Below are 11640 nucleotides of genomic sequence, written 5' to 3'. Positions count from 1 at the left end.
CGTGTTTGAAAGCGAGGCCAAAGAGGGTGGGAGCGCGTGCTGCTGGGAGTTGTTTGGAGGTTGGCGGGGCAGGACTGACGGTCCTCAGGCGGAGCGGTCATGTCGCACAAACAAATTTACTATTCGGACAAATACGACGATGAGGAGTTCGAGTATCGGTTAGTGCCGGCGCGGGGGCGATAACGAGATCGTGAGCTTTGATGAGTGAGGGCACAAGGAGCTAGTGTAACTGGGACTGAAGCTGCAGAATCCGCGCATGCGCGGGGGATTAGGCTGGGTGTGAGTTATGGGAGCGTAAGGCGCTTGCGCGAAGGGTAGGGGGCGATCATGAAAGAAACCCTAAAGTGATAGAGTATTTGGAGCAAATTCTCCTGTTGGGAGGAGGCATAGGTGGGCGTGGTAAGAATGCTGACCACCCTCACCCTCTCGGGTTTCTCGATCATTCTCTCAACTTTATAGAGCAAGTTGAACTTGCCTTCTTGAAACTACTTGTTATTTTTTTTTCTTTTGTTTTCTTGTGACTACTTGTATCGCGGTAACACAATAGAGGCCTCCTGGGAGAAGGTGGCAAAGGCGGCCCGCGAATTTTTCGCATCTTCAAAGTGAGAAGAGTTCTGAGAGAGCCTGAGTGTTGCTTATTAATTCACGGAAAAGGGGCGTGGTTGTGTGGTTTGTTTTAGGAAGGGAGCTTCGAGTAACTAGAGTGGAATAAAACTGTCCAAGAACATCGAGAAAAGATTTAATACGTACCTAATAAATTCCCTTTAAATATTTAAAGGGCATCTACTTAGGAAACAGTTATGGAGTGCTTATAGGTTTCAGGTGTTCCGCTAAAGTGCGAGGCTACGCCATGTCTCTGCTTTCAACAAACCTAAAAACCTGTGGAAATACTGACATACTGATAGACTTCAGAAGGAAGGTGGTAATTGGTATAACAGGTATGTACAGGTTGCAGTGGGAACACATGGGACTTGTCAAGCATTGTGAAGAAAGGACTCCCAACAGAATCTGCATCTGATAAGTCCTAAATCCATAATTCTACATTAGAAAATTAGGGAAGACAGAGGATTCTACTAATCTTGGCATTCCACTAATCTGTATTAAGCGTAATACTTAAAACAGCTGGAAGCTTGGCTCTCTTGTGTTTCTTCTCCAGCCTAGTGCGGGGCTCTGGGCCCTCTGGAGAACTGTGCTGACAAACACATAACTATCTTTATGCCAGATCCTTGGGGAAAGACCACCGGCCCTGTTTGGACCCAATTAACTTTCTTTTCCTCTACTTTCCTCAGCTGTTTTCCTCTACGTCTGAACTAGGCCAACTAAAATTACCTGCTTATAATGTCTTTGCAGGGCTAGGGAGACATCACTAGTTTCATCCTCTGGAAAATTTAAGTCTTGGCAGTGGTTTTTGGTTTAAGAAAAGGGTTTTTTGGGTCTAAATAGGTATGGAGGCCAGTCTCTACACCAGGGGCTTGTTAGGATATAAGCTATTTTCAGACAGTTAGACTAGAATTGATTCTTTGAGGGGAAAAAATCTTTCACTAGCAGAGAGAGCATTTGGTACATTTTCATTAAACATGAAGCCTGTCTGGGTCAGCCCATTTCTTCGCCATGAAAGGAGACTTAACCTTGGTTAGGAAAGCATGGAGTTTCCCAAAAGAAGTCTCATGGCACATCCCTTAAGTTAGGAAAATGAAACTGAAATTAGAGCTTAAAGGGTAAGACATTTGCATTTCATCCTTTGGGCTGACTCTTCCACACAGCATTCCCGGATAGGCCTTTCTTCTCCATGAAATCACTTCTCTCCCTTCCTTACCAATCCTGTTCAAAACTGCCTTTAATTATTAACACTGTGTGTTGTGGGGCTCCCATTACATTGTTTTAGGGTAATCAGCTAGAAGGCTGTCAGCTCCAAGAAGGCAGAGGCAGTGTATAAACAGTGTCCAGAATTTAGGTGCTCATTCACTGGTGTTATTCATTAGTTTGTACTTTTTAATATACTTTTGTGAGGATTTACATAATTTGGCCTTTATTTCTAGCTGCCTCTGCCCCTCAATAAGATTATGTAAACTCCCTGCCATTAGGAACTGGTCTCTTTTCTCTCCTCTCTTGGCTTTATATGCAGGCACTTATCTGACAGATGGAACCCAGAACTGACAAATTCCCCACCTTCCCATGTTTCTATTACAGGCATGTCATGTTGCCCAAGGACATAGCCAAGCTGGTCCCTAAAACCCATTTGATGTCCGAATCTGAATGGAGGAATCTTGGTGTTCAGCAGAGTCAGGGATGGGTCCATTACATGATCCATGAACCAGGTCAGTGCAATGGCAGAAAGCAACCACATAGGACTGAGGGAATGAAGGAATAAGATTTGCACAACCTAGGGGGTAGGGTATAGCTCAAGTAGTAGAGCGCACGCTTAGTATGCATGAGGTCCTAGGTTCAATCCCCAGTACCTCCTCTAAAAATAAAGAGATAAACCTAATTACCTCCCTCCCCACCAAAAAATAAAAATAAATTTTAAAAAAAGAGTTCTTTAATTAAAAAAAAAAAGATTGCACAACCTAAAGAAATAAGGGGAAGGTGGAGGTGGTTTACTAATTCCTTACCCCACCGGCCATCTAGAAAATTAGGAGTGACCAGAAATAAGAAATAAAGTACCTGGGAAGTTCAGGCACAACCTGTCGCTGTGAAAAACAAAAAACAAAAACTTCCTTTAATCTCTAATGCAGTCAGTAGGTACTCTTTTTTTTTTTTTTTTTTTTTTAAAGGCTACATATATCCTGGTAGAGGTTGTGGCCCCTGCTTTATTCTCCATCAGAAAGTGAATTTTTGGATGTGTTCCAAATAAACCAAGGAAAGTATATTTCTTGATAAGACACCAGACACCAAACTGCCAGGCAAAACTAATAAAGGACACCCTGGGGCTGTACAAACGTAGCAAGAGAACTGATACTAACAATTCTGTACTTGGCACACGGGCCAGGCTTCTGGGTCTGTTTCTAAGGCCATATGCTTAAATCTTAATTTAGTTATAAAGATCTGAGTGGGTGATAGCTGGGAAGTGGGAGTGGGATACACCATAGGTTGTGCATAGGATGATGTGAGCTTGTTGCTTAGATTTCACTCACTCTTTCAGAACCTCACATCTTGCTGTTCCGGCGGCCACTGCCCAAGAAGCCAAAGAAATGAAGCTAAGGAGCCACTTTTCAGCCTCAAGCTTTACACAGCTGTTCTCACTTGCTAACATCTTTCCAATGACATTATGTTGCCTTCTCATTTCTCACTTTGATATTTAAAGGATGTTCAATACACTGTTTGAATCTGCTGCTGACTGTTTTGCTTCTTGAGCAGAGCCACCGGGACCACCACGCCAGATGAGTGCTCTTTGGGTTGCAGCCTCAGCTAAGTGTGACCCCAAAAACCAACATGAGCTCTGTCTCCAGTAGAATACGCTTTGCAAATGGTGGAAGCATCTGAGAATAAGACCATGGCTGTTACAGGAATTGTGTAAACTTGCTGTTTTGTTTTTTTCCTGCCAGCTGTTGTGTGTACGGTGATTTATGTTTCAATGTATTGGAAACTTTCCATTTTATTCAAGAAATCTGTTCCATGTTAAAAGCCTTGATTAAAGAGGAAGTTTTTATAATTCTCTTAATTGTAAAGGTTTTTTCCCCCACACAGGGTGAGTATCACATTCAGTATCATGGTTCTAATTGGTTCTAATGCTCTTCAGTGAAATAATGAAGCTCAGCTCTTTGCTGATAATCAGGTTTATTTCAACATTCAGGTAACGGTTTTAATCTAGTTTAAGCAGACTTTGCTGTCAAACATTTACTGAAATATATTTCATTCTAAATTCAGGCCTAAGATAGTGATTGTACAGGGACATCATCTCATCAAAACAAATCAATGTTTGTCAAGGATGTAGTCCCAATATTTGAAGGACACAGGTGGGTAATAAGAAGAGGCTGTCGGGAGGAGGCTGCTAGTGTGCTCCACTTCCTGCCCAGCCTAAGGCTCAGGCACACCTAAAGCCTGTTCACTCCACATATTGGTTGGGGCTGTTTTCAGTGGTTCTCACTTTGGCTCAGAATTGGAATCACCTAGGTAGCTTTAAAAGTGCTGATGCCTAAATCATTCCCAGGGATGTGACTTAATTGGTCTAGGGTGTGGCCTGGATGTGGGGATTTAAAGCAGTCTTATGCAGGTAGTTACAGCACTAACCTTTGAAAACAGTTGTAAACTATGGCCCTTTAAGAAAACATTTCACCAAATAATAGCTTACCCTCTACTTTCAACAGTAGTGCTGAGTAAGGGAGATTAACCTCCCCACTTCTCCCTGTCTTTCATCCATTTATTCATAGAGCAGTAGTTCAAGTGTGGTCCCTAGATTGGAGGCATCAGCTCACCTGGAAGCTCATTAGAAGTGCACATTCTTGGGCTCCACCCTAGACCTACTGAGTCAAACCCTGAGGGTTGGACCCAGTGACATTTTAACAAGCTCTCTAGGTGATTCTGATGCACACTTAAGCTTGAGAACCCACTGTAAAGAATTGGACCAGAGCTGATGGTTTGGTGGGGGGGGGTGTCAAATATTACCATTATTACTAATAAAGATAATGTAGCATAAGGCTTACGTCATTAGGAAAGCCCGACTTTTTTTTTTTTTTTTTTAGAGCTGAGTTTGAGTTTCTTTCAATTGGAAAAAACACAGGGCTTATTACTTGAGAAGGGTCTAGAAGCCTGACTACCATCCACTCTAGTGTTTTCTGTGGTTGCTGTGTGGCACCCTTTCACGTTTCTGAGCTGGTTGCCCATCTGTAAAGTGGGCATCTTATTTATGAGGTTTTTAGGAGAGTAAGATGAGGCCAGGTGCGGTTCAGGAGTCCTCCAAATATATGAATTTTAGAACTTTACATAAAACAGTGGCATCTGCATGACGTGAGAGCTCGTTAAATGCAGCTCTCAGGCCCCACCCAAATCTGAATCTTGTAGACAATCAACATATTAAAGGCCCCCAGATGATTCATATGAGCATTAAGGTTTAAGAAGCACTTTTAGACCAAAAGCAAGTGAAATAAGAGGAAGCCAGCATAATATGAGCATCTAAAGTGGACACATGGTGCCCCCTAGTCACTGCCCTCACTTGTACCTACAAGACCAATTAACTGGGAGAGGTTATGTTTAAAGCACCATCTGAAACAAGGTGGGGCAAGGCTTTTTCTTATCAAAGAGGCTTAAGTAATTAGCTTTATCGTTTATAACAGAGACAAATGAAAGTTCCACACACCAGAAGCTCACCTCCGGGGTCTTCCTACCTCACAGGCAATGCTGACAATTATTCTTGGTGTTCCTCCAACTTCCACCTGCTCCAATATAAAATCCTTTCTTACACCGGTACCAGCCCCTGACCCCTTAGCCTAGAATGAGTCATGGTTAATAAATAACAGATAGTATATGCATACAAGAATTTGAACACAGAACGGAAGTTAGTCAAGCCTCCCTTTACTTCCAGCATCAGATGAGAACACCCCAAAATCCTTGAGACACCTCCAGCCACCACCACCCTCCTTTCACGCCTCAGACTTCCCACGTCCTGTCCCGAGAGAAAAGCCCCGCCCCCCGACTAAGGCCCGCCCCCGCGTTTCCGGGTGCGGGGTGACCACGTGGTTGTCGCCAATAACAACCCAGTACTACTCCCGCCCTCTGGCTAAAGCTCGCGAGCGACGGTGGACGATACCAATGGACCCTTAGAGGTGGTCTGAGCGACAGCCAAAATAACCAATTAATACGAGGTAGGTGTGAGTCTAAGGCGGGACTCTTGAGTACGAATGCCGCCCCGAGTAAGGAGGAAGGGAGAGAGGGAAAGACACGGTGAAGGGGCAAAAGAGGCAGGTGAGAATCTGGAAGAGCTCGGTAGTCTGAAGCGTGGCGGGAAGAGACGGGATTCCGGGCTAGAAAGGGTGTGGAAGCCTGCAGAAGAAGGCGGCTGAATTCTGGCCGGGGTGGAGGGAGGGAACGCATTTAAAGGGGCCAAGGCCCAGGATAAGGTAGACATTTAAAGGGACAGGTGTCCCTAAGAGAAGAAACATTTAAAGGTGCAGGTGCCCAAGATAGAGCGGACCCTAGAGGAGCCGAGCTCGCCGGCCAGAAGACATTTAAAGTGGTAGGTGTTCAGGAGAGAAGGACATTTAAGGAGACTAGAACCAAGCTTAGAAGACATTAAAAGAGGTATGGGTTAGGGTTTGAGAACACGTTCGTTAAAGGGGCAGAAATAAAGGAGTCGATTGTCATGGGCCTGATGAGGAAGACTCTGCACTCCTGCTCTCCCCCATTGTCCTTTCTGGCTCCTCCAGGTTCCCTCGATCCCGGAACCCCTGTTCCCAGGCTATGACCCCCAGTGCCCCATAGACCTGGCGGGCCCCTCGCGCTTGCGACCCCTATTTGTGGGTCTGGGTTGCTACTGGAGGGCCTTGCAGAGGGGCAGAGAAGGCAGGACCATGGCATCTAGGGCCTCTGAACCTCCCCCAGGGCGCAGCATGACGGCGGGCATCATCATTGTTGGAGATGAGATCCTCAAGGTGTGTCTGGGACAGAAGAGGGGGGAGGGTGCCGCGTTCTCCTGTCCTGAGAAGTTTGCTCCACGTTCTTTTGAGGGAGGGGGAACCAGGGTGGGAGCCCCCTTGCTGCAGTAGGGTCCTGGAGTGAGTCCAGTATATTGGGGGGAAAGTGACCCTCATTCTTTCAATTACTCTGTTGAAAAACTTGTAACAAAGTCCCTACAATTTGCCAAGCAGTATGGTAGGGGGAGGAGGGGCTTTACAGAAATGACAAGTTCAGTGCATACGGGAGGTACAGGTGCATGTATTATTTAAGAGTTATATCTAGCCTATTTGGAAAATGATTGAAGACATTCAGCAGAGTACATACATGAGATAAAAGGAGAGTCCTAGAAGGAAGAAATCCCTTCTGAATGATTACGGAAGTCTTCCTAGAGGTCATGGTGGGCATCAGGTTTGTAATAGTAATACTGAATACTTACTAGGGCCTGGCAGTGTGCTTATTACAATCACATATGTGATTTTACTAATCCTCACAATATCCCTATGATGTGGCTACTTTTACTATAAATCTCAATTAGTAGATTATGAGGCTGAGACTCAAAGAGGTTGAGAAACTCACCCACAGTTGAACAGCTGGTAAGTTGTAGATGGGCTTCCAACCTGATTCTCACTCCAGAGCCACCCTTAACCACTAAACTCACCCTAGAGAAGTAGAAGGAGATGAGGCTGAAAAAGAAGAATGGATACACACCGTAGACAGCCAGCCTCGAACATTCTGCAAAGAAATTTGAACTTTATTCTGTGTATCGTTGGAAACAACAAATGGCTTTTGAGCCAAGAGTGATGCAATCATGGCGACATGTTAGGAAGGTTATTCAGGAGGTACAGGGCAGAGCTGTGGGTGGAGGCTGGGAGCCTGGCCAGGGGTGTTGCCAGTGTCCAGGTGAAAGTTGCCAAGGACCTGTTTGGTGTCAGTAGGGGCAGAAAGAAGAGAGCAGATGGAGAGACATTTCAGAGTCAAGTTGACAGCATGAAGGGCCTGACTGGCTGTGGACAGTGTCTGGGGATGCTGCTGACCAAAGTGACAACAGCCAGGGATAATGTGAAGATGCCCAGTAAGCACTTGGAGCCAAGGGGCTGAAACTGTCAGGATTGGTGAGGAAGTGGATTAGTTGTCCACATACAATTGATAATTGAATCCATAAGCAGAGGTCAAGATCAGAGTGCAGAGATGGAGGCTCAAGGTGGATCACGTTATCCCTGACTCAATTCACACGGATTTTCCCACTCTTGTGCCCTGTCCAGGCTTCTTGGCATCCCAAGGTTGTGTCCCCCAAAGAACAGAGTGCCCCATCATCAGGCAGATGCAGCCTGATCCCTTCCCCCTTTGCCCTTCATCCCCACAGTACTGACACTCTCATCTTCCCTATTCCCAACCCCCCAGGGACACACTCAGGACACCAATACCTACTTTCTGTGCCGGACACTGCGCTCCCTGGGCGTCCAGGTGTGCCGAGTCTCTGTCGTACCTGACGAGGTAGCCATAATTGCGGCTGAGGTCACGTCTTTCTCCAGCCGCTTCACCCATGTCCTCACAGCAGGGGGCATCGGCCCCACCCATGATGATGTGACCTTTGAGGCAGTAGCGCAGGCCTTTGGGGATGAGCTCAAGCCACATCCTGAGCTGGAAGCGGCCATCAAAGCCCTAGGAGGGAAGGGCTGGGAGAAGCTGTCTCGGGTGCCCTCCTCTGCCCGCCTGCATTACGGCACAGATCCTCACACTGGCCGCCCCTTCAGATTCCCACTGGTCTCTGTCCGAAATGTCTACCTCTTCCCAGGAATTCCGGAGCTGCTGCGGCGGGTGCTGGAGGGGCTGAAGGGACTGTTCCAAAATACAGCTGTTCAGTTCCACTTGCGGGAGCTGTATGTGGCAGCTGATGAGGCCTCTATCGCCCCCATCCTGGCTGAGGCCCAGGCCCACTTTGGCCGCAGGCTTGGCCTGGGTTCCTACCCTGACTGGAGCAGCAACTACTATCGAGTGAAGCTGATACTGGACTCAGAGGAAGAAGGGCCCCTGGAGGAATGCCTGGCCTACCTGACTGCCCGCCTGCCCCAGGGGTCGCTGGTCCCCTACATACCTAATGCTGTGGAGCGGGCCAGTGAGGCTGTGTACAAACTCACCGAGTCAGGTAGGGGCCCCCGGGGGGAGGGGGGAGCAGGCAGCATGCGCCAGACCCTTGGTGCCAGGAACGCAGGGGCTGTGGGAGGCTTCCCGCTGATCCAGAAGGTAGAAGACAGCTATGGCCGATTTCATTCATTCTTCCAATAAATATCAATTGAGTACCTGCTTTCACCAACACTGAGCTGAGTGTTGGGGGTATAGCTCAATAGGACAGATGTCTGCCCTACACTGGACCAGAAACTTAACAGGAAAGATAGATGTTAAACAGGTAATTGTGCGTGAGATGTCAGTGATGAGGGGGTCCCCACAGCGAGAAGATCAGCCTTGACTGGGATCGAAGAAGGCTTCTTTGGATGAGTGATATATAAGCTGAGTGATAAGGAGGATTTGGTCAGACCAGGAGGTGGACAAGAGCAAACAATGTGGGAAAGGGTCTGAAAGGAAGCAGCACGAGGTTTAGGAGGATGGAAAGAAACCAGGACCCCCAGAGGAAAGACAGAGGTGAAGAGTGCAGGGAGATGTGGCTGAATGGTGGCAGTGGGCAGACTCTGAGCGGCCTAGTGAGCAGATGAAGGAATCTGGAACACTGGGAAGATATGGAAGGGTTTTAAGCAAGGGTAACTTGGCCTTTGCTCTTTGATACCCCCTCTGTATCTGTCTGATGCCCTCTTCTCTGCCTACCCCACAGGGTCTTCTCTGGGGGAAAAGGTGGCAGGTGCTCTACAGACCATTGAGATGGCCTTGGCTCGGTACAGCCTCACCCAGCTGTGTGTGGGCTTCAACGGGGGCAAGGACTGCACCGCCCTCCTGCACCTCTTCCACGCTGCTGTGCAGAGGTGAGCCTACACCATGGAGGCAAGACCCCAGAGATAGAGCTGCCCCATTCTCTAGTTCCCCATCCTAAGAAGCAGGGAGGAAAGGGGGTGTCTGGGAGAGGCTTGGGAGGGAGGCAGCCATAGTGACCTCTCCATTCCATTCCCCCACCATATTTATTGAGCATCTGACACATGCCTGGCCCTAGGTATAAATATGCAGGCCACCATCCCCAGCCACAGAGAGGTCAGGGTTCTGTCCGGGAGGTAAGGCTTATATACCTGAAGCAGAGGGTGTCTTCTCCAGATTTGAGAGGTGAGAGATCATGTGCTTCCCAGAGGAAGTGGGTTCTGATGGGTGGGAAGGACAAAGAAAGGGGAGAAGGGGAGGGTGTCCATCCCAGGGGCCAAAGGAAACAGGGCAAGCTCTTTGGAGAGTATTTCCCTGTCCACACTGCCAAGCATATGGATTCTGTCCCCTCCGCAGGAAATGCCCTGATGCTCAAGAACCCCTCCAGATCCTGTATATCCGCAGCATCTCCCCTTTCCCCGAGCTGGAGCAGTTTCTACAGGACACCATCAAAAGGTACTAGGGACTTGGGAGATTTGAGCTCTGGGAGGGGCTTGGCAGGAGCCACTCTTGACTCCCAACCCTCTTTCTTCCTCAGGTACAATCTGCAGGTCCTGGAGGCTGAGGGCGACATGAAGCAGGCCCTGAGCGAGCTGCAGGCACGGCACCCCCAGCTGGAGGCTGTCCTGATGGGCACCCGCCGCACTGATCCCTACTCCTGCAGCCTCTGCCCCTTCAGCCCCACAGACCCAGACTGGCCTTCATTCATGCGCATCAACCCGCTGCTGGTAATGGGAAAGAGAATATATTGCCTTCAGTCTCGTGTCCCCTATCAGTCATTGCACCCTAGCTTCCTGAGGCAGGGGAGGTTGGGCCCTGGGGCTTGGATGAAACGGCCCCATCATCCAAAGGAGGCTGTGCTATTTGTTCATCCAGCCTTTTGACCAATTTTTATTGAGCACTAATTCAGTGGCAGGCTTTGTGCTTTCTCCTATGGACAGAACAATGACTTAGACCTGGGCTGTCCTATGTGGTAGCCACTAACCATTTATTTATAATAAAATTGCAATTAATTGAAATGAAATACAAATTGCTAAAAAAAAACCCACTGAATCATATACTTTAAAAGATGGATTTCATGGCATGTGAACTGTATCTCAATTTTTTAAATTAAATACAATTCAAAATTTGGTTCTCCAGTTTAACTAGCCACATGTCAAGGGAACACCATGTTAGCACAGATATAGAACATTTCCATCATTGTAAAAAGTTCTACTGGACGGCTCAGGCTTGCACAGACACAGCGCCTCCCTGTCCCCCTGGAGCTTAGGTGCCAGTGGAAGGTGGATTGAGAATGGAGAGGGGACAGGATGAAAGCTTTCTCTTTCTCATTGGTTGACCTACACAGAGCAAGATGTAGCAGAGAATCGGATATCAGGCCCTCCCTTAGAGGCCAGGGGAGCTAGAGAGCCCTGGATAGGCCCCTTTCTGGGTGGCAGGGGACAGATGTGGGAGAGGGGAGTATTTGTGACTCCTCCAACACTCTGGCCTCCCAGGACTGGACCTACCGAGACATCTGGGACTTTCTGCGTCAACTGTTTGTCCCTTACTGTATCCTGTATGACCGAGGGTAAGGAGAATGGGTATGGGGAAGATGGGAGGGCACTGGGACTGGGAGAACTGAGCCCACCGCACTCACATGTGCCCTCCACTCTCCTGGCTCCAGCTACACGTCGCTGGGGAGCCGGGAGAACACGGTGCGGAACCCGGCCCTGAAGTGCCTGAGCCCAGGAGGGCAGCCCATCTACCGTCCGGCCTACCTGCTGGAAAACGAAGAAGAGGAGCGGAACTCCCGCACGTGACCTCCCGCCCACTGGAGGAGGGAGGGAAGGGGGGCGTCCCGCGGTGTAGCCTGTCAATAAACCACCTCTCATATGCCTGTTGCTCTGGCTGTGTCTTCCTGCTTCTGGGGATGGGAGAAGCAGAAGTGGGCCAGGCCCTGGTAGC

The 11640-nt window shown here is 48.3% G+C and overlaps 2 protein-coding genes across 5 annotated transcripts; both read left to right on the top strand.

The window, feature by feature from the left end:
- The first annotated feature begins 1 nt into the window (after window position 1).
- Window positions 2–3654, top strand: CKS1B (CDC28 protein kinase regulatory subunit 1B). Its single transcript, XM_006177236.3, has 3 exons — window positions 2–158; window positions 2191–2318; window positions 3143–3654. Exons 1-3 carry the CDS (start codon window positions 100–102, stop codon window positions 3193–3195), a joined length of 240 nt encoding a protein of 79 aa, XP_006177298.1. The 5' UTR covers window positions 2–99; the 3' UTR covers window positions 3196–3654.
- A 1995-nt stretch (window positions 3655–5649) lies between these two features.
- On the top strand, window positions 5650–11576 carry FLAD1 (flavin adenine dinucleotide synthetase 1). Of its 4 annotated transcripts, none has more exons than XM_014552871.2 (8): window positions 5651–5801; window positions 6363–6587; window positions 8014–8758; window positions 9440–9587; window positions 10051–10149; window positions 10232–10421; window positions 11190–11263; window positions 11360–11576. In XM_014552871.2, the coding sequence occupies exons 2-8, from the start codon at window positions 6507–6509 to the stop codon at window positions 11493–11495; spliced, it is 1473 nt and encodes a 490-aa protein (XP_014408357.1). In that variant the 5' UTR covers window positions 5651–5801; window positions 6363–6506; the 3' UTR covers window positions 11496–11576. The 4 variants fall into 4 exon arrangements, with proteins under 4 accessions (XP_032320031.1, XP_014408357.1, XP_006177299.1 ...); XM_006177237.3 differs by lacking the exon at window positions 5651–5801 and adding an exon at window positions 5819–5901; XM_032464140.1 differs by lacking the exon at window positions 11360–11576 and having other exon boundaries at window positions 5650–5801; window positions 11190–11267.
- Window positions 11577–11640: the final 64 nt, after the last annotated feature.

This window comes from Camelus ferus, chromosome 21, assembly GCF_009834535.1.
Source record: "Camelus ferus isolate YT-003-E chromosome 21, BCGSAC_Cfer_1.0, whole genome shotgun sequence".
Classification (NCBI taxonomy): domain Eukaryota; kingdom Metazoa; phylum Chordata; class Mammalia; order Artiodactyla; family Camelidae; genus Camelus; species Camelus ferus.
This window is presented reverse-complemented; position numbering and strand designations above follow the sequence as displayed.

Excerpts from the sequence above, each read along its gene's own strand:
- CKS1B (XM_006177236.3), top strand. The coding sequence starts at position 100 with ATGTCGCACAAACAAATTTACTATTCGGACAAATACGACGATGAGGAG. Across the intron at positions 159-2,190 it reads GATGAGGAGTTCGAGTATCG|GCATGTCATGTTGCCCAAGG; the intron begins GTTAGTGCCGGC and ends TTTCTATTACAG. Across the intron at positions 2,319-3,142 it reads TTACATGATCCATGAACCAG|AACCTCACATCTTGCTGTTC; the intron begins GTCAGTGCAATG and ends TCACTCTTTCAG.
- FLAD1 (XM_014552871.2), top strand. The coding sequence starts at position 6,507 with ATGGCATCTAGGGCCTCTGAACCTCCCCCAGGGCGCAGCATGACGGCG. Across the intron at positions 9,588-10,050 it reads TTCCACGCTGCTGTGCAGAG|GAAATGCCCTGATGCTCAAG; the intron begins GTGAGCCTACAC and ends TCCCCTCCGCAG. Across the intron at positions 11,264-11,359 it reads TGTATCCTGTATGACCGAGG|CTACACGTCGCTGGGGAGCC; the intron begins GTAAGGAGAATG and ends TCCTGGCTCCAG.